The 27,645-nt window shown below is 44.8% G+C and overlaps 1 protein-coding gene across 3 annotated transcripts; it reads left to right on the forward strand.

Annotated features, from left to right (window-relative positions):
- The first annotated feature begins 31 nt into the window (after nt 1–31).
- MTARC1 (mitochondrial amidoxime reducing component 1) lies at nt 32–27,645 on the forward strand. 3 transcript variants are annotated; one of them, XR_004059013.1, is made up of 7 exons: nt 32–372; nt 4,489–4,662; nt 9,964–10,126; nt 11,184–11,324; nt 12,941–13,275; nt 18,453–18,514; nt 18,616–18,673. XR_004059013.1 is itself a non-coding variant. In XM_010368089.2 (7 exons), the coding sequence occupies exons 1-7, from the start codon at nt 98–100 to the stop codon at nt 26,639–26,641; spliced, it is 1,065 nt and encodes a 354-aa protein (XP_010366391.1). In that variant the 5' UTR covers nt 32–97; the 3' UTR covers nt 26,642–27,645. The 3 variants fall into 3 exon arrangements, 2 of the variants coding, with proteins under 2 accessions (XP_010366391.1, XP_010366392.1); XM_010368089.2 differs by lacking the exon at nt 12,941–13,275 and adding an exon at nt 26,515–27,645 and having other exon boundaries at nt 11,184–11,375; nt 18,616–18,687; XM_010368090.2 differs by lacking the exon at nt 12,941–13,275 and adding an exon at nt 26,515–27,645 and having other exon boundaries at nt 18,616–18,687.

Below are 27,645 nucleotides of genomic sequence, written 5' to 3' on the forward strand. Positions count from 1 at the left end.
CTTTGGGCTCAGTGCCAAAGGCCGCACCTTCCCCCAGCGGCCCGGGGCTACCAGCGCGCTCCGGCCTTGCCGCCGCCACCTCGCGGAGAAGCCAGCCATGGGCGCCGCCCGTTCCTCCGCGCTGGCCCGCTTTGTCCTCCTCGCGCAGCCCCGGCCCGGGTGGCTCGGGGTCGCCGTGCTGGGACTGACCGCAGTGGCGCTGGGGGCTGTCGCCTGGCGCCGCACATGGCCCAAGCGGCGCCGGCGGCTGCTGCAGCAGGTGGGCACCGTGGCGCAGCTCTGGATCTACCCTGTGAAATCCTGCAAGGGGTTGCCATTGAGCGAGGCTGAGTGCACGGCCATGGGGCTGCGCAGCGGCAACCTGCGGGACAGGTACGGCCGAGCGCGGGCGCGGGGCAGCGCTGATCCGGCTCGGGCAAGGGGCTGAGAAGGGAGGAGTGCAGGGAAGGTCTGCAGAGTCTACTAACAGGTCCTTCCTCCTATTACAAAGAAACTGGAGTTGGATGAGACAAGGCCAAAGAGTAAAAGGAACCCTCAGCCCCCAGCATCAGATCCCGGGGCTCTGGGACTCTGAGCGCATGGACCGGTTTTCCCGGGGTGGGCGGATTTCCACCTCCCACTGGCTCTTTGGCGTAATGTGCTCCTGCTGAGGTGTGGTATCGCTCCCAGGTGTCTGCCAGTGAGCAAACTTCTTAATCTCCGTTTCGTGGAGGCGGCTAGCTTAAAGAGATTGGTTCCCAGTAGCTTTATTTTGAGTGACTTTCTTGAGATCCTGGGGAAAGCTGAAACTGTAGAGTCCAGCCCTCCAAGAGCGCACCAAGGCGGGGCTCATAATAGTCATGACTGCAATTCAACAAATACCTTCAGGCGCGGTGGCTCACGCCTGTAATCCCAGCACTTTGGGAGGCCGAGGCGAGTGGATCACCTGAGGTCAGGAGTTCGAGACCTGCCTGACCAACATGGTGAAACCCCATCTCTACTAAGGAAAAAAAAAAAAAAAAATTAGCCGGGCGTGGTGGCGCGCACCTGTGATCCCAGCTACTCAGGAGGCTGAGGCAGAAGAAGCGCTTGAACCCGGGAGGTAGAGGTTGCAGTGAGCCAAGATTATGCCACTGCACTCCAGCCTGGGCGACAGAGGGAGACTAAGTGAAGAAAAAAAAAAAAAAAAAGTGAGGGGTGGCATTGCAGATGCTATTTTCCCCAATTCTCTCAAGCACTCTTGTGGATAAAGAAGCTGAGTTCAGAGCCACACAGCAGTGGAACCAGGACTCTTATTTTCTTTCGCACACTAGGGCTTTGTAAAGAGTGATCTTGTTAATGTTCTGTCTGGATTCTGAGAGTTGCGTGGATTCCTGGCGTTCAGCGAAGGCTGCAAAACCCGGGGAGCTGACGGCTTTGTAATCTTTAATGTCTGGCTTCAGGCCAGCCCCGGGTCTCATTGTGAGGCTGCACTTGAAACTCCTTTCCAGAGAAGCCCTCGCAGCTCAGCAAGTAACACAGGACTCATGGGAGCTGTAACCTTTCTCCTACCAGCTCCCAAGACAGAGGGCAATTCATGACATAGTTGAAACGTTACTGATGCATGCATCTTTGCTTCAGGAAGGAAACCAAGGATCCTAAATATTCCATGTTTTGGGCCAGGCGCGGTGGCTCAGGCCTGTAATCCCAGCACTTTGGGAGGCCGAGGTGGGTGGATCACGAGGTCGGGAGATCGAGACCATCCTGGCTAACACGGTGAAACCCCGTCTCTACTAAAAAATACAAAAAATTAGCTGGGCTTGGTGGCAGGCGCCTGTAGTCCCAGCTACTCGGGAGGCTGAAACAGGAGAATGGCGTGAATCTGGGAGGAGGAGCTTGCAGTGAGCCGAGATCGCACCACTGCACTCCAGCCTGGGCGACAGAAAGACTCCGTCTAAAAAAAAAAAACAATCCATGTTTTGTATAGTAGGCTCTGAAAAGTGATAGAATTTACTGAATTAGTTTTTGTAGGCCTGAGAGGCAAAGGGCCCTGGAATTTTACTACGTAGATTCAAAAAGCAGTTTTTGAGCTCCTATTACAATAGATGATAAGAAGAGCTGGCCTTTGTACCAGACACTATGATAAATTCTTTATTTTCCTTCATCACACACTCCCAGAAAGTGTGATCAAGAGAAGCCAACACTGGCTTACAGTCCTAGGTGATAACCAACTAAACAAGTAAGTTGGGAGAAGAACTTTCCAGAGAGAGAATAAGCTGGGCAAAGACACTTGGCTTGAGAGGATGGTGTATGCTGGGGAAAGGCTGGCATAGTCTGTGCTGGGTTGTGCAATCTTTAAGCTTCCCTAGGCCACATAGGAAGAAGAATTCTCTTGGGTCACACACAAAATACACTAACACTAACAATAGCTGATGAGCTAAAAAAAAAAAAAAAAAAAAAAAAAAAAAAAAAAAAAAAAATTCACAAAAAAATCTCATAATGTTTTAAGAAAGTTTATCAATTTGTGTTGGGCTGCATTCAAAGCTGTCTTGGGCCACATGTGGCCCACGGGCCATGGGTTGGACAAGCTTACTCTAAGGTATTTACCAAAAGGAACTGGGACATAAATAGGATGAATGTTCTTTGCAGCATTGAGTGTTGAACCTTTATTATGATGTTATTCACAGTAGTCAAAAGGTGGAAACAACCAAGTATCCATTGATGGATGAGTGGATAAGCAAAATGTGGTATATACACACAATGGAATACTATTCAGCCATGAAAAGGAATGAAGTTCTGATATGTGCTACAACATGGATGGCCCTGGAAAGCATAATGCTAATTGAAATAAGCTAGACACAAAAGGACAAATATTGCATGATTCCGATTATATGAAATGTCTAGTAGATAAATTTATAGAGACAAAGTGGATTAGATGTTATTGGGGGCAGAGGGAAGGGGAAAACGAGGAGTTATTGCTTAACTGGTACAGAGTTTCTGTTTGGGGTGATGAAAAGGTTTTGCAAATAGTGCTGATGGTTGCACAACACTGTGAATGTACTTACTGCCACTGAATTGCATGCTTCAAAATGGTTAAAATCACATTAAAAAAATTCCATTCTCTGTTGATGGACACTTGGGCTGTTACTACTTTTTTTAGCATTTTGAATAAAGCTGCAATAAACATTGATACACAAATATCTGTTTGAGTTCCTGTTTTCAATTCTTTTGGGTCTGTACATAGGAGTATGCTAGGTATTTTATGTTTTATATCTATTTTACTGCAGTTTAAAAAAATATATAAAAGACTGGCCTGTGTGAAGACCTCGGGAGGTAAGAATGGCTGGAGCAGCAGCTGGATCATGAAGGGCTGTGCATGCCCTTGCTTAGGAGTTGGTTTTATCCTGAAAGCAGGAACCATGGAGGGATTTGAATGAGGGGGTCTTAAAGTTAGATTTGCATTTTAGAAAGATCTAAACTGCCATTACCAGGAAGAATATTAGGGAGAATATTCACCTGCTGGTCCCAAGGATTTGGGGCAGGGCAGGCCTCTGTCTGTGCAGAAACAAAGTCTGATAAAAGGGCAGTTAGGGAAAGGGCTTATACTGAGCATATTTTTCTAGCGTAGCTGAACAGCTCAGCCATGATACCCTGCTGGAAGTGATGCAAGAAATATCTTGAACGACCTAAAGTACCGGCCATACTTTTTTCTTATGTCTGGAAATCTCAAAAGCACATGCTCACTTCTATAACTGTAATCATTTGATTAGTGTGTACTGAAAGGATTGAAATGCCAATATGTTTTGTTTCTTTGGTAGCTGAGAGATAACCTACAAAAACATATTGTTCTTGTTCTGGAAATGGCTCTTTCTATTGCTCTTATTTCTCCATTTATCTTTTTTTCTAGGAAGTACCTGTAGACCAGGAATACTGGGCCAGAGAAAAAAATACTGTCTAGTTTAGCAAATTGCAGAATGGACAGCACCGAATATTGGAACATTAAAAGTTTTTAAAGGTGGGGGGCTGGACTGGCAGAGTATAAGTGGCACCGCATGTTGCTCAGCTAAACTCCATGCTCTGTGAACAATATGAGCAACAGCCCTGCTGTTTCCACCGATGAGAGCCCATTGCCTACCGGATGCCAGGCACTGTGTTTCCTCCTGCCCTTAAAGTCTTTCTGTAAAATAGATTCTTGTCATCTGCTTGGAGCATGTTTAATGAAAGCGTTCAGGCTTTCTAGAGATTGAGATGAAAATATAATTAACATCTTTAATTTCCGTGCCATCAAAGAGCTCAAACTGTTCTCTAGATATGTTGGATGCTTGAGTGGTTATTAAACCCTTTGAAATTAAGTGACAGACTCAGTCCTGTATGCTGATGTTTAGGACAGACAGACACACACTCTCAAACTCACACACACCAGGCTTATGGGGAAGAAGTCAAAGATGACAACAGTGTCTAATTGGAGCTCCTCCAGAGTCTGGCTTCCTGTCAATGGTTCACATATATCCTGTGTTTTGAAAATGGCAGGTTTTGGCTTGTGATCAACCGGGAGGGAAACATGGTTACTGCTCGCCAGGAACCTCGCCTGGTCCTGATTTCCCTGACCTGTGATGGTGACACCCTGACTCTCAGTGCAGCCTACACAAAGGATCTACTACTGCCCATCAAAACGCCCACCACAAATGCAGTGCTCAAGTGCAGGTAAGGAAAGGGCAGGTCGTAGCCCTTGCATGAATGAATAGTCATGCGATTTTGAGAAAGCGTAAACTCTAGAGGAAATCCTGAGAAACATATCAATAATGAACTGTTGATTGCGTGTGTACCATATGTAGAACCAAGTCTTCAACATTATGAAGATCTAAAAGAAGGAGAAAGAAGGAAGCAGCTTCAGAAACTTGTGTTGTTGAGATGACAACAACACATTGAAAGTGCTATGTAGAAACCCATGAGAAAAAAGCATATTGACATGTCAGCAAGAGAAAAATAACAGCACCCAAAGATCAAGCACAAAAATGGGGTAGGAGTAGTGGGGGCGAGTGTCCTAGCAGAGGTGAGATTCGATCTATGCATTCTCATAGAACTTTTTCTACTTGGCTTGGAAAAACTGGGTATCTTCCAAATCTGAGTTAGGAAAGGAGTTGCAAATGGCTATGTGACCCATAAGATTTAGTTCTAATGAAAGAAAGTTCCAAAATAGAAAAGAACAGCTCTAGCTAGCAGAGTGATCCAGCCAGTGGCTGCTCAGTGGTCAGTGTCAGAATGAGGCTGGGGATGCAGCCCAGGAGGGTGTTCTGTACAGAAGCCCTTCCCTCAACATCAGAAGGGCTGCAGCGAAGCAATTCTTCTAGGAAAACTAGCTTTGCCTCTAAGAAGTCATGTCTAGAGTTGATTTCTTATCTCATTATGGCAAAATTAAAGTTGGTCTAATTATATTCTTGTTATAGTTTCTGCATTTGGAATAAAAATGCACTGTGAATGTTACATGTAGTTTATAACCTATCATAAAAAAATAGTATCACCTCAAAAAATGTAGTTATCTGAAAAATGTCTAAAGACCCAGAAAAGTTCACAAAATGCAATACTGATATAATTTCTACATTTTAGTTTTAAACATGATAATATACTTTTATTGAAATTGGTGGTTTTTCAGATTAGAAAAGTGATACATATTCATTGTTGAAAAATTGGGAAATACCAAAAAAAAAAAGAAACAAAATCTGTGATAACTGTAATTAATATTGTGGCATATTTCTTTCTGTCTCTATGCCTGTTACTTAGAAAACAAATTGAAATAATACAAAAAAATCCTTTCATATTGTTTATATACTTAAACTGATAATGTTGAGTATTTTTTCATATTGTTAAAAAATCTTTAAGGATACCATTTTTCATGTTGGCATAATATTTCATTGTGTGGGTATCACCTAAGGCATTTTAACATGGCCCATGATTAAACATTTTGATTGTCTTAATTTTTTTCCAGATATTAAGAAGAATGTGATGAATATCTTGGCATAAATCTTTGTTTATATCATTTGTTGTTTTCTTAGGAAAAAATTCTAGCAGTGGTTTTGTTTGAAATAAGAATATGGATACTGTAGGCTTTTGATACATCTTGCTAAATTGTTTGCAGAATGGTTTTACCAATTCCATTTTAACCATTATATTAACAATATTTTGCCATTTTTATGAGCAAAAATGATAATTTCTTGTTACTTTAATTTGCATTTTTCCCTGAATGAGGTAAGATTTTAAATATTTACATTGCAATTTGTATTTCACGTTTATCCATGTCCTGATTTGTGTTTATTTGCCATGGTTAGATATTTACCCATATTTTCTTACAGTTAATTTTTTGTTTAATTTTCAATTCATTTGAAATTGTGTTGAAACTTTTTTCACAGTCCCATATGGGCATTTGGTCCATGCCCAAAAGACTAAACAAGGGCATGCTTGGAAATTGCAAACTGAAAAGGCTTAGACATGCTACGGTAGTATACAGACTCTTCATCCAAAGATTCCAAGGATGTTCTGGACTCAGGTTTCTTTCGACAGCCCAACCTATTCTCTTATGAGGAAGTTGTAACCTCAGCCCACAGTTTCTTAAAGATTTCTGATGAGTTCTTGGAGCTCTGGGGTCACTTTCAGAAGGTCGTGATCACAGGCAGTACACCTGTTTTCATGGTTGAAGATGTTACTTGATTTTCTCACATGCCTTGCCTGCTACTAATAAGATACAGAGAATTAGGGACTTTTGCTGGGGATTATTCAGGCAAGCAGCCTCAAACCTCAAACCATCTCAAGCCATGCCTACATTATCTTTGTCAAAGGGTCAAAGGTTATAGAAGCATTTGGAATTTTATTTTAATTCTTCGCTTGCACTCTTTGGGACAGTGTACAGGTGGAGTGCTGGGGCCAAGATACAGCAGAGGCCAGTCAGAACTCAGGAGAAACATGGGAGGAGCAGGAAGAAGGCAGAACAAATTCTACTCGCTGAAAGACCTCAAGTTCTGGGTGATTATGAACCTGAACCCCAGGATCTAGAAATAGAGGTTGCAATGGAAATCAGTGTCGGATTAACAGGGCAGATGTCTAAATGGCCCAAGAGAGATGCAAATGTTTTGACTTTGTAAAAATAATTATTGCTAACTGAAGCCCTAAGGAGTCAAAGCAGCCTTCCTGTTTACATCCTCTGCTGTGCGCCCTCACACCCTCCTGTAAAAGCAACTAAGGGAAGCCCTGGGCTGCCGAATGGCAAGTTGAGACTGAAAAGGTACTTTGGTGGGCTGTAAGGGTTTGACTCTGGAGAAAGGAGGGTGATTTTTTTTTTTTTCTTAGGCACCAGCAAAGAGGCATCTAACAAGGCAATGACCTTCAAGGCTATCTCCATACCTAGATATTTGGTAATGCTGGCATTTCACAAGATGCTTCTGAAATCAGCATTTCAGACATTAAACTGCACACACACACAGACGCTAAGCCCCTCATATACACTCAGTTCTAGAACTGGTGAATTTGATTTTTGGGAAAAGTAAAAAATTATTTGGAGCTAAACCCTATGGATAAGAAAACGATAGGACCATTTTTTTTTTTTTTGGTTAAAAAGTGAGGTTAAGCTTAAGAGTAGTAATAAGTAGATATGATTAATAATAGGTTAGAATGATTACTTCCCAAGGTGACTGCTCTGAAAGGTAATATCCATTTGGGTGTATAAGTTTGGGTACATTTATTTTATTCATTTTATTTATTTTTCATCTTGATCCAGAAAAGAGTAACACAGACACTCCTGGTCTTTGTAAATGTTCTCATGACTTCATAGGCCTTGGGTGCATATTTCAGCCCTCTGATTCTCAGGCAGTTAATTTAGAATGGGTGGGGTGACAGTGTGCGAAAAGGTATCAAGTCATATACTACAGCAGTGCACTTTTCTACATGAGTGTGACACTTCAATAAAAAGTTTTTAAAAATTTATGAAACCTTTGAATATACTAATCTCACTGCTTAATGTAACCCAGACACTATTAGTAATGATTTCTCATTTTAGATATAAAGCAATAAAATAAAATTATATAAAAATATATAGGATACTATACTCAATATTATTTTACAATATAAAAATCAATTTGTACATTATTATTAGAGAATGGATGCTTTTGTCTGATTAAATGTTTGATTTGTGGAGTAACTATACAAAGATAGCTTGAAATAACTTGGTTGGGGGACCCTAGGTCATTACCGCCTACTGAGCACACCCCAGTCCTAAGAATTGTTTGGGTGCTTCTTACAGATTGTTCCTAATCCTCACAACAAAGTTGTGCTCCTACCCCCATTTTATTGATGAAGAAACTGAGTCTCAGAATAATAAACTATCACCAAGGTCATGGAGCTGGTCATTTGTGGAAATGGAATGCCCAGCCAAGTAGATTTACTTGATCCACTAAGCTTTCTCAAACTTCCAGCATTTGCATAACACCACCATGACAGTAGCCAAACCATAAACCACCTGTACTCTTATTTACTTAATGCTTTTCTTTAAATTGATTCAGCTTAAAAACTAATCTTAAACACATTTATTAAAAAAAGAAACTTTATATAGCTACCTATACAATTTGCCAGGTATATGGCTTTATATGGCTACCTATATAATTTGTATATATGGGTTTATATATAAATTTATGTGACTACCTATAAACCTTATATGGCTACCTATATACAAATTTTATATTGCTACCTATATAATTTGCCAGAAATTAACAAACACTCAATATGCTAAAACATTACTAAATTCTAGCTAGAAACTGTTGCCTACAGAGGCCTCTGGACCTAAGGTGTGTTCTTTCTTTGTTAAAAGAGGTGATTATCAGGGCCGGGCGCGGTGGCTCAAGCCTGTAATCCCAGCACTTTGAGAGGCTGAGACGGGTGGATCACGAGGTCAGGAGATCAAGACCATCCTGGTTAACACGGTGAAACCCCGTCTCTACTAAAAAATACAAAAATCTAGCTGGGCGAGGTGGCGGACGCCTTTAGTCCCAGCTACTTGGGAGGCTGAGGCAGAAGAATGGCGTAAACCCGGGAGGCGGAGCTTGCAGTGAGCTAGGATCCGGCCACTGCACTCCAGCCTGGGAGACAGAGCAAGACTCGGTCTCAAAAAAAAAAAAAAAAAGAGGTGATTATCAAGTGTTGCTAAAAGGTAAAGATTTATTACCACTAAACTGAAATTTCTCTCTGTATAATTCACTGTTATTTAATGCTATACCCAGGTGCCATCTACAATTATCTTGAATGCCAGCAGTGGTAATGGTCCTGCACTTTGTGAAATGCTGGCCTACACCATAGCATTTATTTTCCTCTCTATAGCTGTGAAATTCATATAATGCCGAACAGCCCTGCACATGACTATGTGCTAGAGAGTAGGAACTTCAAATCCTACAAAGTTATAACTTGCAATCAAATCTAGTAGATTATTATTATTATAAAATAAATAGACTATTACTGTTAATGTTTGTTATATATAAAGTTATTATCTGTAATGTTTTAGACTTTATAGAACATTTTCATATTGTTGCTGTTACTATACTGGCAAAGTATAGCCAGGCCTGTGAATAAAGATTTCTGGTCGCTATTCAGCTGGGTGAACTAGATTTTGCAGTAATTCTAAGTTTACTTTATACTGATACATTAGTTTTCTTCTGGAGAACTCAGTACATTTTCAAATATATGATTTCATTTCATCCTCCCTGCATTCCTTCCAGGAAGGGAGACACAGTTGTACAAAACTTGATTTTTAAAATCGGGAAAGCAAAGCTTAAAGGGGTGCTTTTCACTTTCGTGTGGGCTGATGCAGGTTTGGAGTCAGGGCCAGGACTAAAATTACATCTTCTGGTAATTAAGATATGACGGTAATGTTACAGCTAGAAGCAGCTTTTCTGATATAACTGGCACATATTAGGGTGCATGGATTTTCAAAGCCATGTCTGCCCTTTGTTCCTGCCACCCCTGCAGAGTGCATGGCCTGGAGATTGAGGGCAGAGACTGTGGTGAGGCCGCTGCCCAGTGGATAACCAGTTTCCTGAAGTCACAGTCCTACCGCCTGGTGCACTTCGAGCCTCACATGCGACCGAGATATCCTCACCAAATAGCAGACTTGTTCCGACCCAAGGACCAGGTGAGAGGTTCTGCTGCCCCTATTGGTAGAAAGCAGTCACCCCCAGCCCAGGGGGCTCAGGTGGCATCTCTGATGAACTCGGCTCTCTTGTTTTCGGGGCAGCCCTCTGGTAGCTTAGATCACAAGCAGTAGGCATGTGATCTAAGGAAGCGTCATTTGTTTCTTCATTTGGGGGACTCTTGAATTTTTGCCCTTGAGCGTCTACCTTCCTATTTGTGTAAGCATTCTGATGCCAGTAGGGTTTCAAAACTGTCCTGCACCAGTGTCTTTTTTTCATTCCATTCTGTAATCGCACATGGAGTCCAGAATTTTTAGTTTGCAGTTGTATGTCAGATTCCAGCTATGCAAGTTGGCATGGGTATGGAGATACACAGACTCAAATGATCAGCCTTAATGGCATAAAGCTCTAAGGATTCATCATAAAAGCAGGGTTGTTGGTAGCACCATATACTGCTTTTACCATGCACATAAAAAAGAAATTATGCTGTAGTCCTTGCTACTAAGGAGGCTGAGGTGGAGGATTGATTGAGCCCAGAGAGTTGAGGCTGCAGTGACCTGTGGTGGCGCCATTGCATTACAGCCCGGGCGACAAGGAGACCCTGTCTCAAAATATATAGATAAATAAACAAGCAAATGCATAAATTATAGTCAACATAAATATTAATTTGTAAGTTGCATAAAAATAAGTATTCATGGAATTAGTGAGCATTTAAATCAAACGTAATGAGGTCATCAAACTCAACCAACTTACTAAACATTTGAGAAATTGGAGGCTTAGAAAGGTGCAGTGATGTCCCCAAGGGCACATGCCTTGTGGCAGCTTAGGATTGATTCTGAATCCTTGTTCCCTTCATTCCACCATGCAGTTTCTGCTGTCTGCAAGGCTATTTAAAGCTTCTGAGTCACTATGACTTCTATTAAAAGAACAAGAGAACTACTTTGAAAGATTGTATGTGGGGTGGGGTGGGGCACGGAGGGTATGTCTAGGAGCTAGGCACACCTAGCCACTGAAAAGTTGCTGTGCCACGTGTTATAACAATGTGTATTTCCTTATCAGATTGCTTACGCAGACACTAGCCCATTCATGATCCTTTCTGAGGCATCGCTGGCAGATCTCAACTCCAGGCTAGAGAAGAAAGTTAAAGCAACCAACTTCAGGCCCAATATTGTAATTTCAGGATGCGATGTCTACGCAGAGGTAACGCTATGCCCCTTTGCATCTTTCCTTGGATTTGACTTCTTTTTCAAGGTATGAAAGTCTTTGACATTGGATTAGATTATTCTGAAGGGTGCATTATTTATCAACTCTGTAATACATAACAATTTGATTTTTAGATTTATTCAGCACCTAATAAGTGCAGACTTCTGTGTGGAGGATATAAATATTGATGGGTCAGAGACTGTCATCAAGGAAGCAGTTCAGTATCTGTGGCTTCTAAGGAGAATTCTGAGTTGACAGGTTCGTTGTTGAGTCAAATTTTCTTGCACAGACTACATGATCTGTGTGGGCCGTGGAACAAAGAAAGTGTGTGCTCCTGTCTTGTCAAAGGATGGTCTTCCTGTTCAGTAGATGGCTCTCTTGGAGAAGACAGGCATTTACTGCAAGGCTGCTGGGTGAGGGTTGGGAGAGCTTGTTGCCCCTGAGCTTGATGGCACGGCCCTAAAACGCCTGCAGTGCCACCTTCCATCTGCCCTCAGGTGTCTGCGTGGTGACTTAGCTTGAATAGCCCTGAGGCTTGGTTTCCGGGATTCCGCAGGATTATGGCAGCAAATTTACTTTGTAATAAATAGCCTTTGGCTATTTAACCTGATTCTCTCCCTGGGCTTCCATGAAGGCAGAGGTTGGTGGCCTAGAGGCTTGGTGAGTGGCCACCAGCCGTGGATACTCAACAGAAGCCCTGACTCCCAGCTAGGAATTCAGGAGCTCTGGTTGTGCCTCATGTTTATGTTGAGAAGGGAGAGGTAAAAGGGACAATATAGTGGTTCTTACGTCTGCCCATTTCCTCCATAACAGGGACAAATGGAGTCAAAGCAATTGAGTTTTAACCTTTTATACTCAGAGGAACCAATTCTGTTCTTCACTTTTGCTGTACGGAGGCAAAGCTGTGCTGAAAGAGAAATAATATAAGAATTTGGTTCCCACATTCAAACAAGAGGATGTGAGGGCTGGTTTCAGCTTCTGTGCTGGCTTCTGCATGACTTTGAGCAGCACTGCTGTGTCCCATTTACCTCATTTACCTTGTCTGAACGATGAGATGATCATATTTCTGCCTAGGGTTACCTTAAAGGTCTGTTGAAGGATCAATTTGGATAATGTAATTTATGAGGTGTATAAATGCAATATCAATCGATGGAGGATAATAAAAGTACTCCCAAATCCACCACTAATGCTTTATATAAAATACTCTTGGCTCCCACCTTCCAAGGGTAACGTTTCTTCTAAAGATGGCAGAGAACTTCCTAGTGTGAGGCAGATGGACTGTGTGCATATCCCCCACGGTCCTGGGTTGGGTGTCTCTCAGTGCTTCTTTGTGACAAGGGAGCTCTGCCTGTCCTGCTTCTGTGCACAATGGGCCAGCCTGACTCAGACAACAGGAAAATAATCACTGTTTGGTTGCCTTTGACTATGTCCTTGATATTCATCTTCCACTAGCTATGGCTAGGAGAGTCATTTTTCCTGAGAATATTCCTTCTCAGGGAAAGAGAAATGAGTGGGGAGGGTTTTGAATAAACACTTGTGTTTCACTTAAGTATGTTGTCTCTTCTATGCCTCACAGAGCCCAGCAGGGTAAAGCTTTCATTCCTATCTTACAGGAGAGAAGAGAGAGGCTTGGGGAGGTGAGGTGGCCTGCCCTAGGCTATACCACAGCAAGGAGGGGCTGGGTTTTGAACCTCAATTGTACAAGGCCAGAGGAACCCTGAGAATTCTAGGGCATATCCATGGGGCTGGGACAGCTGGATTCCACTCCGCCTGCTTCAGCAAGTGACCACACAAGCCTGAACAGGTCACCGAACCTGCCGAGGCCTCTGCTTCTTGCAGTTGTAAAACATGGGCAATTCCAATGACTCCCTCGCCTGATGGGAGCTGTGAGAATCAAGGTCGATGACAATTTGTGGAAAAGTTCTAGAACATTAAGTACCACAGAAAGGTAAGGAAGAGTTTCATTCCTGGGAGTTTGGCTCAGACCCCAGCTTTCTCCCTATGATCGGCTTTAAGCTTTCTTTCCCCTGGTGTGATCTGTGCACCAAGGGTCATACTGAAGCCATTTCCACTCCAAAATTCTGTGACAGTAAGATTCGGATGAGAGGAGAGGAGGAGACGGCCTAGAGTAGAACTTCAGATCTCGGAGATTTCTTTCAATTGAATCTTACTTTAAAAACTCATATCTCTCTCTCTTTCTCTGAGTGTTTCTTAATTGAGAACATTCTGTATGTGAAGTTGGGCGGTAACACAATGGTGGCTGAACCGGCCTTGTTTCTAGTAATTCACCCATCATCTAGTGGGTTGCTGCCCCTGTGTGGTGTGCGTTGTGAATAGACAGTGAGAACAAAGGTTGAAGAAATGCACTTGCTTCTCCTGAGGAGCTCAGAGTGGTCAGATAGTGAACAAGCAGTCACAGTCCAGTAAGACATGGCCAGGAGGGTGGCGAGCAGCCAGACATGGGGACGTGACTAACACCTGCATTGTGGGGTTAGCTGAAGCGTGGGGCACCCAGGGCTCTGGTCTCAGAACCTTTCTCATTTGTCTGCACTCACTTTTCTGATTCCTTCCTTCCTTCCTTCCTTCCTTCCTTCCTTCCTTCCTTCCTTCCTTCCTTCCTTCCTTCCTTCCTTCCTTCCTTCTCTCTCTCTCTCTCTCTCTCTCTCTCTCTCTCTCTCTCTCTTATCATCTGTTTTCAAAACCTTGTCTGTCCTGAGGACTCCTAACTATATCCTTCTGCCAGAGCTTTCCCCTGCTTCTCCATAGCTCCATGTGGATGTCTAATCCAATGTCAGGATGTCTGAAATTGAGGGTCAGGTTTCCACCCTAAAGCCTGCTGTGCCCAGTCTCACCCATCTCAGCACACAGCAGCCCTGACTTCCGCTGGCTCAGGCCCCAAACTGCGAACCACCCTTTGTTCTTCTCTTTGTCTCATATCCCAAGTTCCTACAGTTGACAAATCTTTATGGCTGGGCCTCCTCCCCACTCCCCTCCCTGCCTGGATGTAGTCACCAGTGGTGCTGCAACAGCCTGGGTTCACTGGCCTTCCTGCCCTACTCTTGACCCAGCCCTGCCACCATCCATGGGCTGTTCTCAGCACATCTGTCAAAGTAACCCTGTTGATGTAAGTAACATCATGTGATTCTTCTGCTCAAAGCCCTCTCACAGTTCTCCACCTTCCTTCAAGTAAAAGATGGGATCCTTATGGATGGCCTTGAAGGCCCAACATGACACCCTGCCAGCTCCCAGCCCCTTCTCCTCTCACTCCCCTCTGCTGTCTCATTCTGCCCCAGCCATACTGGCCTTTTCTCTGTGTCCTGGCTGGGTCCTCCGCCTGGCATACCTTCCCTCACAGGCCTCATGGCTCACTCCAGTGCCTCTTTCAGTCCCCTGCTGCGGGCTTCACTGACCCCACTCATCCAGCTCCCCACAGCACACACCCCACCTAACAAGCCGTGTGTACTCAGGTATTAGTGTATTGTCTGTTTCCCCTATGCAAGCTCCTTATCTCCAGCCCCTAGGAGAGCCCTTGGCACATAGTAGGTGTGCACTACTTATCTGTTAAATGAATGACCAGATAAGTATTGTCAAGGAGAAGGGGAGCACTGAGGGAGGGGTGCATACACAGGGCTATGAAGATGTGAGAGAATGGTCATCTCGTAGCGCTGGGGCTCAGGAGAGGAGGGGAGCTGAGAGCACAGGTACTTGGTGTCAGGTTTTGGGGAGTCTGGGAAGAATTTTTAGCCAGAGAGTGACTGAATCTGATTTGCATGGTACATATTTGCCTCTGCCAGGAGCCTGGAGAAGGATTAGAGCAGGTGGGGCCAGGGTGCAGCTGAGAGAGCAGGCTAGCATGGAGGAAGGCTGAGGACCTGCATGCAAGTTTCTGGAAAGCAGACCCACTTTGCATCTCAGAACCTACCTTCTCAGCAACTGTGGCTTTGCTCTGCCTCCCTTCATCATCGGCACTCCCCACACTCATTTCTTACACCTCATTTCTCCCCAGAGCCACAGTAGAGACATCCACCCCACCTGCCACAGTCAGTGACTTTTTCAGTCACCGCTTCCCTGCCCTGAGGACCCATTGGCACTACTTACTGAAACGTTTCTCCTTTGACTGCACTGCCCTTACTTCTCTGCTGTTTGTCCTCATTCCTTACTTCCAAAAGTTCTGGCCTTGACCCTATTCTCTCCCCTCTTTGGTGATCACACTGTCTCCTGCAGCATCACCCTCTGTCACCTGATGTAGGTCCCTTAAATGTCCACCGGGACCCCCTCTGGAGTGCTGTGTCACAGTTCCAACTCTTTGTTGGTTGACAGAGAAACTCAGACTTAGGTGCTCACACACCAGCCTCTACACCCTCACTCCACCTCCCCAAACTCATTCTTTCTTTCTTTTTTGAAATAGAGTCTTGCTCTGTCACCCAGGCCGGAGTGCAGTGGCGTGATCTCAGCTCACTGCAACCTCTGTCTCCTGGGTTCAAGCGATTCTCCTGCCTCAGCCTCTTGAGTAGCTGGGATTACAGGCATGTGCCACCACGCCTGGCTAATTTTTGTATTTTTAGTATAGAAGGAGTTTTGCCATATTGGCCAGGCTGGTCTCGAACTCCTGACCTCAGGTGATCCACCTGCCTTGGCCTCCCAAAGTGCTGGGATTACAGGCATGAGCCACTGTGCCTGGTCCCCAAACTCCTTCTGTTGACTTTGCTGTTTCTATCCAGGCAGCTCGTTGTTTTCTTTCACCCAGTCTGGGAAGGTGACAGTCAGCCCTGGCTCCTCCCTCTGCTGTGTTCCTCCCAGTCCCAGCCACATCAGCTCCCCTTTCTGTTCTCAGCCACCAGCCAGATCTAACATTTGTTACTTTAAGTTTGGACCACTAAGTCCTCCCTCCTGAATGTTGCCACAGCCAAGCCTCCCAGAGCTGATCAGCATGATCTCTCCCCCTCTAAAAGTCTGTGACAAAACATCAGTGTTTCTGCCTTGCTTAGAAGCCTTTAGTGGCTCTCCATGTCACAAAGGTCCACGCTTCCCACTCAATCATTACATTCCTCTGTAACCTTGCCACAGTCCGCTTTTCCAGCCTTTATTACCAACTGTATTAGTTCATTTTCATACTGCTATGAAGAAATACCCGAGACTGGGTATATAAAGATAGAGAGGCTTAATGGACTCACAGTTCCACATGGCTGGGGAGGCCTCACAATCATGGCAAAAGGCAGAGGAGAAGCAAAGGCATGTCTCACATGGTGGCAGGCGAGAGAATGTGTGCAGGGGAACTGCCCTTTATAAAACCATCAGATCTTGTGAGATTTATTCACTATCACAAGAAAAGCACTGGAAAGACCCACCCCCATGATTCAATTATCTCCCACTGGATCCCTCCCATGACATATGGAGATTATGGGAACTACAATTCAAGATGAGATTTGGATGGGGACACAGCCAAACCATATCGCCAATGAAAGCTCCAAACTGCAAACCAGTGTCTCCTGGTCACTGAGAATCTTACTCCCTTCCCTACTTAAAACTCTTGACATTCTCTGAAAGCCTGGATTAAAAGCCCTCTCCCCTGGGAAGCCTGCTGTGATTGCAGGACCTCAAAGAGCTCCCTCCCATCTCTGAAGCTATGGTGTGCTCTGAGCCTCTCCCATACCATGCTTGTCCTGTTTGAACTGGTCACCTCCAGGTGCTGTAGGAAGACTTTCCTGGGCTCATCAGTGCTTATGACTCAATCCTCAATAGTTTTTACTGGACATAGAAGGGGCTCTGGAAATATTTCTTTAATTAATAAGAACTTAATTTCCTAAGTGGAACCCTTATCTTTCTCCTTTTATACTCTGTTTATGTGTTTTTTTGTTACCACAGTGCCTCCTTGTGGAGAAATGTTCACAGGACAGGCTGTGGCTGTGCTAATCCACTGTGCCCAGTTTTCTGGACTGTTGAAAATATGCACTTGAGACCCATTTTATGATTTATGACAGAACAAAACCCCTGTGTCATATATATCAAGAATAACACACACTATCGAAGTTAAGATTCTGAGCTTGAAACTCTGTCCCTCAGCTCATGATCAACCAAGGACAAGGCAGTTTGCTTTCTAACTCCAGGTCTTTGCCTTTCGCCCTTGTGTGGCGGGCACTTCTCTCCGAGGGTAAGAAGGTCAGGACTATAATCAAATGAACTTTGCCTCCTCAGCACCCTTCCTTCTTATTGCTGTCCCCTCTGCCTGGAGTCCCCTTACCCTTCTTTTGTGCCTCTCAAACTCTTTGCCCTTTTAGACTCAGCACTTATCTTACCTATTCCATAAAACTTCCTCTAACCAGACCAGTCCGGAGAGCTGTGCCTCTAAATCCCGAGTAAGTATTGCCTGCACAGTGAAACCAACACACAACATGCTGCCTTGGAGTGCTTTTTGTGAATATTTCTGGCATTTAAAAATAGAATATTGATCTTTAGAATTCCATGTATGGATGGCCTATCTCGGCTGCTAGATTGGAGGGCCTTGGTCCATTAATGCGGTTTGTTGTGGAAAGTAGGCTCCACTGACCCAGCCCACAGGCAATGCCTGCAGAGCTCCCCTGGCTTCAGTACTTCGTGAATGCTCCAGCAAAAATCAAAGAGGAATGAGGCTGCTGGTCCTGCTCCTGATGTGTCCGTATCTGGCCGGGGAGACATGCACATACTCAATGACTTCAGGCTCTTGATCCATGTAACTTCAGGCAGGCATGAAGGGATCTGATACTATCTGAAGTAATGAGTAATGTCCCCTTCTGTCCCCCTCCCCACTTTCACCCACCCCATCCACTTTGTGCACCCCAACCCCCACCAGGAGTCAAATGGGATCATCAGGGAGCCTCCCTGAGCGAGATGAGTTTCCATGACAGTTACAAGTGAGACGAGAGAGAAATCTCATCTCAGGGGAATGAACTGGCATATGAAAGCCAGAGAGAGGGAACGCGAAGGTGTGTGGGTATTGCTTGGCAGAGCAGGGCTGGAGGAGAACAGAAGGCTGCCTTCGCTGATGTGGGTGACATCATTAGGTGCGGGCGCTCCTGGGAAGTCTCTACACACGTGTCAGGGGCAGGATCTGGAGGTGCTCATGGGAGTTTGTGCTTTGTTCCTTAGGATTCTTGGGACGAGCTTCTTATTGGCGACGTGGAACTGAAAAGGTTGATGGCTTGTTCCAGGTAAGGCGCTTTCCTGTCCCTGTGGGGTGGGGGTGGGGAAAAGGCCACACTCTGCTCTGTCCTCTTATGTCCCTCTTATGATGCTCTGTGTGTGTCTCCAGATGCATTTTAACCACAGTGGACCCAGACACCGGCGTCATGAGCAGGAAGGAGCCGCTGGAAACACTGAAGAGGTAGGACTGGGCAGACGGGGCTCATCCTCGGGTTTAGGTGCCTGGAACAGAAGCAATATTTGTTGCTTAATGTTTACAAGAGGAAGCAGTGAAAACACCACACACATAGTCTGGAAGCTCAAGGGGGTCCCATCAAAGAGATGATTTGGGAAACATTCCCTGGTGTTTTGAGCACCAACATGTCTGCTTAAATAAATACTTTTATCTTTCATTTAGAAATCATAATTCAAATAAATCAATGTTTAAAAGTTGCTTATGTATTTTGACAAATTGTATTATGGGCTGAGGATTAGATGATACCAAAAAATGTACCAGGTGTCCTGGTGGCATTGTGGTTATATTAGAAATGTCAATATATTTTAGAGACGCTGCTTGAAGTATGTGTGTAGGAGTGAAGTGATGTGACATCTGGAACTTGTTATATACTATATATTATTTTAGCAAAAAGAAAAATAGGATAGATTAGTACATTTTAAAAATGTGTCACAATCTTCATAAATAGAATCTGAGTGATAATTATGGGGAGATTTATTGCACTATTCTACTTTTATGTTTACTTTAAAATTTCTTAAGGATAAATTTTAAGTGAAAGACATAGTACCGAGAATCATTTTAAATTGTATATATAGTCAAGATGCCATGTTGATTTTACAAAGTTGATTATAAAATAGCACTATTTACTTTTTATTTTTATTTGATTTTACATTTTAAAAAACATAAATGCACATGAGTAGATAAAAGGCTGAAAGGAGATAAAGCAAAATGGAGATGCAGTTTTGGTTCAGTGATAGAATTATGGAAAAGGGTTATTCTTATATGTAGTCTCTAAACTTTCTATAATTGCTCTGCATTACTTTTGTGAAAACAACAATAACAGTTTAGTATCCAAGCACTTCAGTGCTGTTATCTGCCAAATTTGGGACCCAGGAAATTGCTGAAACTGAAAATGAACTAAGGTGCTTCTCTTCATTGGTTCCTTTGACATTGAATACTGAATCACAGGCCAGGTGTCAGGCCTCATCTCTGCAGTCCCTGAGAGCCTTCCTTGGCTTTGGTCCTGACTTGGCATCCCCAGGTATAACTTGTAGAAGGGAGGGCTCTGAGAACCTTGAAGAAGGAATGCAGTTGAGATGTGACTATCTTGTGTCAAAACCATCGTGAACGAGTGCATGACAGAGCTTGCACTGGCCTTTGTGGAGCAGGACTCATTCCCTATAACGTGAGGCTCCCTGCCTCCCTTTCCTTCCACCTTTCACCCACCTCATGGCCTTTTCGGGGGCCAACAATTCAGTCTTCTCTGATCAGCCCCAATCCCTCCCTGACAATTCTACTGTCCCAGATCTGACTCCCTCTCTGGGCAAGCTGAAGCCCTGGGCTGGAGGGCTGTCATCCCTGCTGTCACCTCACTCCTGAGCATGAGGCTGTGGCCTGACTTCTCTGGCCAGCACCTGTCATCCTATAGGAGATGAGTCCCAGGGTGTGGGCCAGGCTGCAGCAAGGTTAGCAGGTGGCCTTCAGGGCCTAAGCCACCTGGCAGGGAGACAGCGGTCAGCAGGGAAGTTAAACAAGGTGGGTGGAGGGAGTTACGGAGAAGGGGGTTTGTGGGACTCAAGGAATCTTTGAGGTGGATAGCAAGTGGCTGGTCTCTACCTCTCTCCAACAGCATTGGGTGTGATTTGTAGCAACTTTCAAAGAGGAGGGCTACAGACCAGCCTGAGAGAATACAGTGGATTGATGAATAGATACATATGTGATAAAGAAAATATAGTCAAGGCCAGGCACGATGGCTCACGCCTGTAATCCCAGCACTTTGGGAGGCTGAGGCTGATGGATCACTTGAGGTCAGGAGTTCGAGACCTGGGCAACATAGTGAAATCCTGTCTCTACTAAAAATACAAAACTTAGCTGGGCATGGTGGCGGTCACTTGTAGTTGCAGCTACTCGGGAGGCTGAGGCAGGAGAATCATTTGAACCCGAGAGCTGGAGGTTGTAGTGAGCTGAGACTGTGCCACTGCACTCCAGTTTGGATGACAGATATATATATAGTCAAGTGTTTTATATATATATATATATATATAGTCAAGAATATATATAGTCAAGTATATATACATATATAGTCAAGTGTTAAGCTCAGAATTCAAGCAGCGAGTAAATGGGTATTTGCTGTAAAATTATTTTAGCAATTGCCTGTTTGAGAATTTTCATAGTAAAATTTTGGGGGAAATGTCACTATGTGTGACAGAACATTGATGAGAGGAGCAGGGTTATAGCTATTCTTTGAAATGTGCACACTCACCATCAGAACAAACCAGAACTCAGTCTTCCTGTTTTCCATGGCCACAGAGGAGCTACTAGGGGCAGAAAGCAGGGAGGGCCAGAGGGAAGATCCTGGGCTGGGAGTCAGGAGACCTGGATCTGCAGCACACCAACTGCTGTGCTCCCGCCCCCACCCCCACTCAGGCCCTGAGTGTTCTTCCCTATAAAATAAGGGAGGCAAGATAGAAATAGATGGTTCTGTGTAAATCAGCCAAGTGGTTTGGGGAATTGGCTGTCATCCTTTTTTGTCCATCTTGTTCTCTCTCTCCCCCCAGTTGCTCGGTGTGGGGCATCCTTCCCTCTGGATTTAGAAGGTTTATGCTCTTGCAGAAACGGCCTCCGCAAAGCACTTCACGTGTTTGGGCTCGTTCTCTGCATCTTCAGGGCCCCCCTTCCTCCATTGGGAGCCTGTGTTTATAGAAGGAGGATAATTGACCCTAAACACAGAGTGAGGGTGGGAAGGCGGGGAGCGTAAGAAGCCAGCACACCCCCCTGATCTTCTGCAGGCTTTGTGCAGCCCAACAATCCAGGCCTAATTGCTTCTAATACCCCCAGGAGACAGTGCGGCCAGCCTAGGTGTCTTCTCCTATCTCTTACTGAGATTTAAATTGCCATGGATGTTTAATTTATGTTCTTCCCAAGACAGGTGGTCATAAATTGGGAAGAGAAAGGCCTGGCCGCATCGCATAAATCATGGGAAGGGAAGCAAACAGTGGTGTCCACAGCCTCTCTGCTGTTGGGCAGGTTGCTCAGAACCACACGGCTTTCTGCCTCTGGGCACTCATGGTGCCCATGGCTGGGGTTGCTTCTGGAATGCAAGCGCTCAGCTGGGAGACCTCTCTGCCTGCCCAGCCCTGCCTCCTGATGTTAGTCACCCGCAGGCAGAGCCCGGGGTGGCACAGCAGTGCGAGAAAAAGAAATACAGAGGCACAGGGGAGCCTTTGTCTGTAAAATACTCACAGTGGGCGGCACAGTGGAGGCCTGTCTGCTAACAGGAAAATAGGAAAATGGAATTTTTCTTTTCTTTCTTAAGGGAAAGTGACGTACACACTAATCCCCATGGTTGAAGGAATGACTGGAGTCTGCCATTGTTGCTTTCATGACATCTTGCCCCTAATGGAAAGAATATAGCACAGTTACTGCATGGGCACTCAAAAAAAAAAAAAAAAAAAAAAAAAAAAAGGTTTTGCTGGATGCACGAATACTGTGATTGCAATGACATTTGCCAGCAGCCACTTGTGTCAGGCTGTGCTCTGCTGAGCAAAACACAGAAGATATAGCAGTGGTAACTCCAAGGGAGGAGACAGACCCTCCACCTGTCTGGCTCTGTCACCTCCTAATTGTGTGACACTGGCAAGTTGCTTAGGCTCTTCAAGTCACAGTTTCTTTATTGGTATAAACTGGACTTGTAATACCTCTTCTGGTAGACTGGAATAAGGCAAGATATAGGATTTTTATAGGTGATAAAATACTGTGCAGAATGACCATGTAAGCTGCGTTCATTGAGAGTCTCCGTTTATAAACTTGACACTTTCTGAGAGGAGGAGAAGCCTGACCACACTTCTTCCTATACTCAGAGGCTGCTTTAAATGAAACCTAACATGAACTTGCCCAACAGCCAGCCTCTGTAAGTTCAGTGTGGCACCTCTCCCGGGAACGTTCACGATGCTAATTCTTTTCTTTTATTTTCTTTTATTTATTTATTTATTTACTTATTTTTTGAGACAGAGTCTCACTCTGTCACCCAGACTGGAGTGCAGTGGAGTAATCTCGGCTCCCTGCAACCTCCGCCTCCAGGGTTCAAGCAATTCTCATGCCTTGGCCTCCCAAGTAGCTGGGATTACAGGCATGCGCCACTATGCCTGGCTAATTTTTGTATTTTTAGTAGAGACAGGGTTTCACCATGTTGACCAGGCTGGTCTCAAAGTCCTGACCTCAGCTGATGTGTCTGCCTTGGCTTCCCAAAGTGTTGGGATTAACAATGCTGTTTAATTCTTAACCTGGCCATAGAAATAGGCAGTCATGAGGCCTCAGGAATGGCTTCTGCCCCTGGTGACTTATGGTCCCATGAACACCAGTGGCGGGATTGGGCAGTGACCAGAGACTCTGCCTGGAGTCATGGCCTGGACGTTGACCAGTGAATGAGTAAACCAGGCAGTGTAAACAAGGAGCAGCCCTCTGTGGTGCACAGCACTTTAAAGGTAACAAACTGTTTCCATTTACATTGCACCTTGTAAATAATGGAGACCTCGGTTTAAGCTAAATAAAGTGTCTTGGGCTTCCTGCTCATTAGAATAGTTATGTTTCGTATTCATTTAAGAAGAAAGTGCACTAAGGAAGATTTTAAATGAGTTTTAATTTATTAATACCAACAGGAATACATATATGAAAAGTCATATATTAAAAAAATCGTAGAAGACCCATGTATGAAACAACACTATTTTCTTTCAGTCGGTTGAACTTGGTGTGCACGCGAATCCATAGACTGCTTGCAATACCTCTTAGTGCCAGTAGGGGCCGCTAGTGACCTCGTTGAGTCTTCACACAGCCTGGAGGTGGGCTTCAGCGGCAGCAGCAGCGGCAGCAGCAGGAGGAGGTGGTGCAGGGGGCGGTGAGAGTCTGCAGCAAAACCAGGCAGCTGTAGGAAAGCCCTGGCAGGCCGGCCCGCCGAGAACCCCTTCTCCACTCCCATAGCTCTTCCCGCTTCTAATCCTAGACAGTGGAGTGGACCGTCACCTGTGAGCCGGTGACCACACCTGCACTTTGACAAAGCAACTCCCTCACCCTGACCTCTGCAGTTTAGGGAGGCTGTGCCGGGAGGGGCAGCCGCTCTTTATGGTCCTCTGCTCCTCATTACCTGGTGGGGGAGTGAGTGTGTATGTGTGTGGTTGGCAGGAAGGGATAGGTGAAAACTGTCAGTGGCTAGAAATTGGTGTAGATGACTAAATTGTGAGGCCCCTCAGTTCTTCTCAGGCCGGCGGTTGTACTCAGGAGGATGTTGATGACCAGGCAGGGTTACGTCCTGGGTGGGAAGAGTCCACCAGACTCTGAAGTCAGCCAGGCCTGGGCTCTGGCCCCAGCTGGATCCCTTAGATCTGTGATCTCAGGCAAGTCTGTTACTCCCCTGAGACTTAACTGTAAAATGGAGAAAAGACAAATTCGCACATTGGCAGTTTGTAAGGATTAAAAGAGATAACATGTGTAAAGTTCCTTATAGACTATCCATATGTGGTGCGCAGAACTCCAACTCTCAATTTCTCCCCAAGATAATGAGAGCCTGGACTCTAGATTACAGAGCTTGGTAGCCACGGAAATCCCAAGCCATACAAGCAGCTGATGTGTCGCCTGTTCCTGAAGAGGTCACCCTCTGACAGATACATCCCAAAATGTCGTGGGTGTCACATGCTGACAGAGGAGAGCCAGGCTAGGAGAGATGTCTGGTTCGTCAGGTCCAAGGGCATTGCAGAAACCTGATTACAGAGAGAGGAAATTCTCTTGGCAAGGCAGGGAAGCCTGCATCAGCAGCTTGTCATTTTCATTCATTCATTCATTCATTTGTTCATTCATTGTTCAACCAACATTTTTTTTGAGTGGTTACAGCATATGTATGAGGCACTGTTCCAGGCCATGAGAATGCAACAGAGAACAGAGTGGACACAATGCTGCCTACAGGAACTGTTTACAGTCTGGGGAAGGAGCTGTGGGTCTCCAGAAGGAGGTTCTAGATTTGACTCTCTGTTTTCTCCTTTGCCATTTCTGATTTGAAAACAACATTAGAACCAAGTTGTTGCAGTCACTTTTTTTTTAAGCAAGGCAGAATAAAATGAATGATTTATCTAAAAATGTTTTAAATATAAAAATGATGTAAAATTAGGGTTAGATTAAATAAAAAGCTGAAGGTTAACTTCTTCCCAGCGGGGAAGGTAGGGGAATCTTGCCATGTGAGTCCCACACATCTGCTCATGTGCCCTCTCCCTGCGGCTTCTTTCATTTTCTGCTGGACAAAAATATTCATATTTATACTGTCTCTGACAGACGGTTTTACTCGTGAGCATGCTAATCCAGCCAGCAAACAATGCTGGGTCACAGGCGACGTAGGAGGCCCAGCATTGGGCATGAGCAGTACAAGGCAGTACAATTAACAGGCATTAATCACAGTTCCTGTTCTCCAGGGACTCTGCCTTGTAGAGTCAAACTTGTGCCCTGACATTACAGGACAAGACATGTGAGTGTTGGAGGGGCAAAGAGAATTGAGGAGGGGAATTACTCGTGGCTGGGGGAACCTGGGCTTCCTTCCCGGGAGATGTGGTGTTTGAATTGGGCCTTGAGGCAGGTATAATTGTAAAGCATGGGGACCTGGAGGAGGGGCATCCCACAGGAATCACAGAGGGCTCACCGAGTCAGTAAAATGCAAAGCAAGGTGAAATCCAGCAGACAGCTGCAGAGGTGCAAGTAAGGAGCAGATGGCAACAGGTTTGAAAAAGTAGGCTGGGGCCAGGTAGAGCCCTACACACCAGGCTGAATAGTTGGAATGTTATTCTTTAGGCATTGGGGAGCCATGGAAGGTTTGCGAGCCTAGGAATGATAAGACCAGAATACAATTACAACAGTGATATAGTGCAGTGTCAACAATGAATTGAAAACAGGTAGAGAACGAGGAAGAAAGGTTGGTTAAGAAGTTATTACGATAATCTGAGCATGCTGGAAGCAAGATCGTGATGGTAGGAATGAGGAAAAGCAAGCCAAGTCAAATAATGTTGTACAGGAAGAACCTTGGAACTGGTCAGCTGTGGACAGGCTGTGGGAAGGGAGGACAGTGGTGTAAAGGATGGGCTCCCAGCCCAAGTGATGACTAGGATAGTAGTTCAGGTGACAGATATGGAGGAGACAGGAGGAAAGATGCCTAGGGCAAAGGAAGATGATAAAGTATGTCTAGACACATTGAGTATCTAATTTTTTTGTTGTTGTTTTTTGAGATGGAGTTTCACTCTGTCGCCCAGGTTGGAGCACAGTGGCACAATCTCGGCTCACTGCAAGCTCCGCCTCCTGGGTTCATGGCATTCTCCTGCCTCAGCCTCCCGAGTAGCTGGGATCACAGGCGCCTGGCACCACACCGGGCCAATTTTTTATAGTTTTAGTAGAGATTGGGTTTCACTGTGTTAGCCAGGATCTCCTGACCTTGTGATCTGCCCGCCTCGGCCTTCCAAAGTGCTGGGATTACAGTCGTGAGCCACTGCGCCAGGCCAAGTATCTAATGTCTTGATGCTGAAAGGGGGAACATGAATATAGAGAAAAGATGTGGGGATGTGGCCATTGCTTATGCTTCTGTAATTGTTTGCTGGGCAGGCTGTTCACTGCCCCATTCCAGGAGGCGCTGTTCTGTTGAGCTTTGATGGGATGGTGCCCTCTCAAGCTGTGCATGTGGAGGCCCTGTGTGTGATGGAAGCCACGTGCTGGTTGAGCTCTTGCGTCTGCTTGGCTGTGACTCATCATGATATTTTCCTGTTGCAGTTATCGCCAGTGTGACCCGTCAGAACGAAAGTTATATGGAAAATCACCACTCTTTGGGCAGTATTTTGTGCTGGAAAACCCAGGGACCATCAAAGTGGGAGACCCTGTGTACCTGCTGGGCCAGTAATGGGAACTGTATGTCCTGGAATATTAGACGCCTTTAAAAAATGTTCTCAAAAATGACAACACTTGAAGCATGGTGTTTCAGAACTGAGACCTCAACATTTTCTTTAAATTTGTGATTTTCACATTTTTCCTCTTTTGGACTTCTCATGTCTCAATGCTTCAATGTCGCAGTGCACAAAGCAAAGAAATACAGTCTTGATAACTTAGTAGGCTTCCAGTAAGACACTTAAGTGACAAGACACTTAAGTGTCTGAAAACACTTACAGACAGGATTCTGAAAACTCCCTGTTTAACTGATTATGGAATAGTTCTTTCTCCTGCTTTGCCATTTATCTACCAAGAGTGCAGACTTCCATCCTGTCACTACCACTCATTAGGGAAAGAGAAGAAGAGAAAGAGGAAGAGTGGGTAGGCCAGAAGAATGTCCTAGAATGTGTTATTACCCCTGTGCATGAGGTATGCAATGAAAATTAAATAGCTCCCCAAATATGGCTGGAATGTCACTTCCCTTTTCTTCTTAAGCCCCGGGCTAGCTTTTGAAATAGCATAAAGACTGAGGTGACCTTCAGGAAGCACTTCAGATATTAATTTTCCATAGGTCTGGATCTGGCCCCGCTGCTTCTCAGACAGCATTGGATTTCCTAAAGGTGCTCAGGAGGGTGGTTGTGTAGTCACGGAGGACCCCTGGATCCTTGCCATTCCCCTCAGCTAATGACTGAGTGCTCCTTCTCCAGTTCTGGGTGAAAAAGTTCTGAAGTCTGTGGAGGAGAAGAAAAGCGATTCAATGATTTCAAATGGATACTGAAAACCTTTAAAGGGGGAAAAGGAAAGCGTATGTCAGTTGTTTAAAACCCAATATCTACTTTTTTAACTGATTGCATAACTCTAAGATCTGATGAAGTATATTTTTTATTGCCATTTTGTCCTTTGATTATATTGGGAAGTTGACTAAACTTGAAAAATGTTTTAAAAACTGTGAATAAATGGAAGCTACTTTGACTAGTT

Source organism: Rhinopithecus roxellana, chromosome 8 (genome assembly GCF_007565055.1).
Source record: "Rhinopithecus roxellana isolate Shanxi Qingling chromosome 8, ASM756505v1, whole genome shotgun sequence".
Lineage (NCBI taxonomy): Eukaryota > Metazoa > Chordata > Mammalia > Primates > Cercopithecidae > Rhinopithecus > Rhinopithecus roxellana.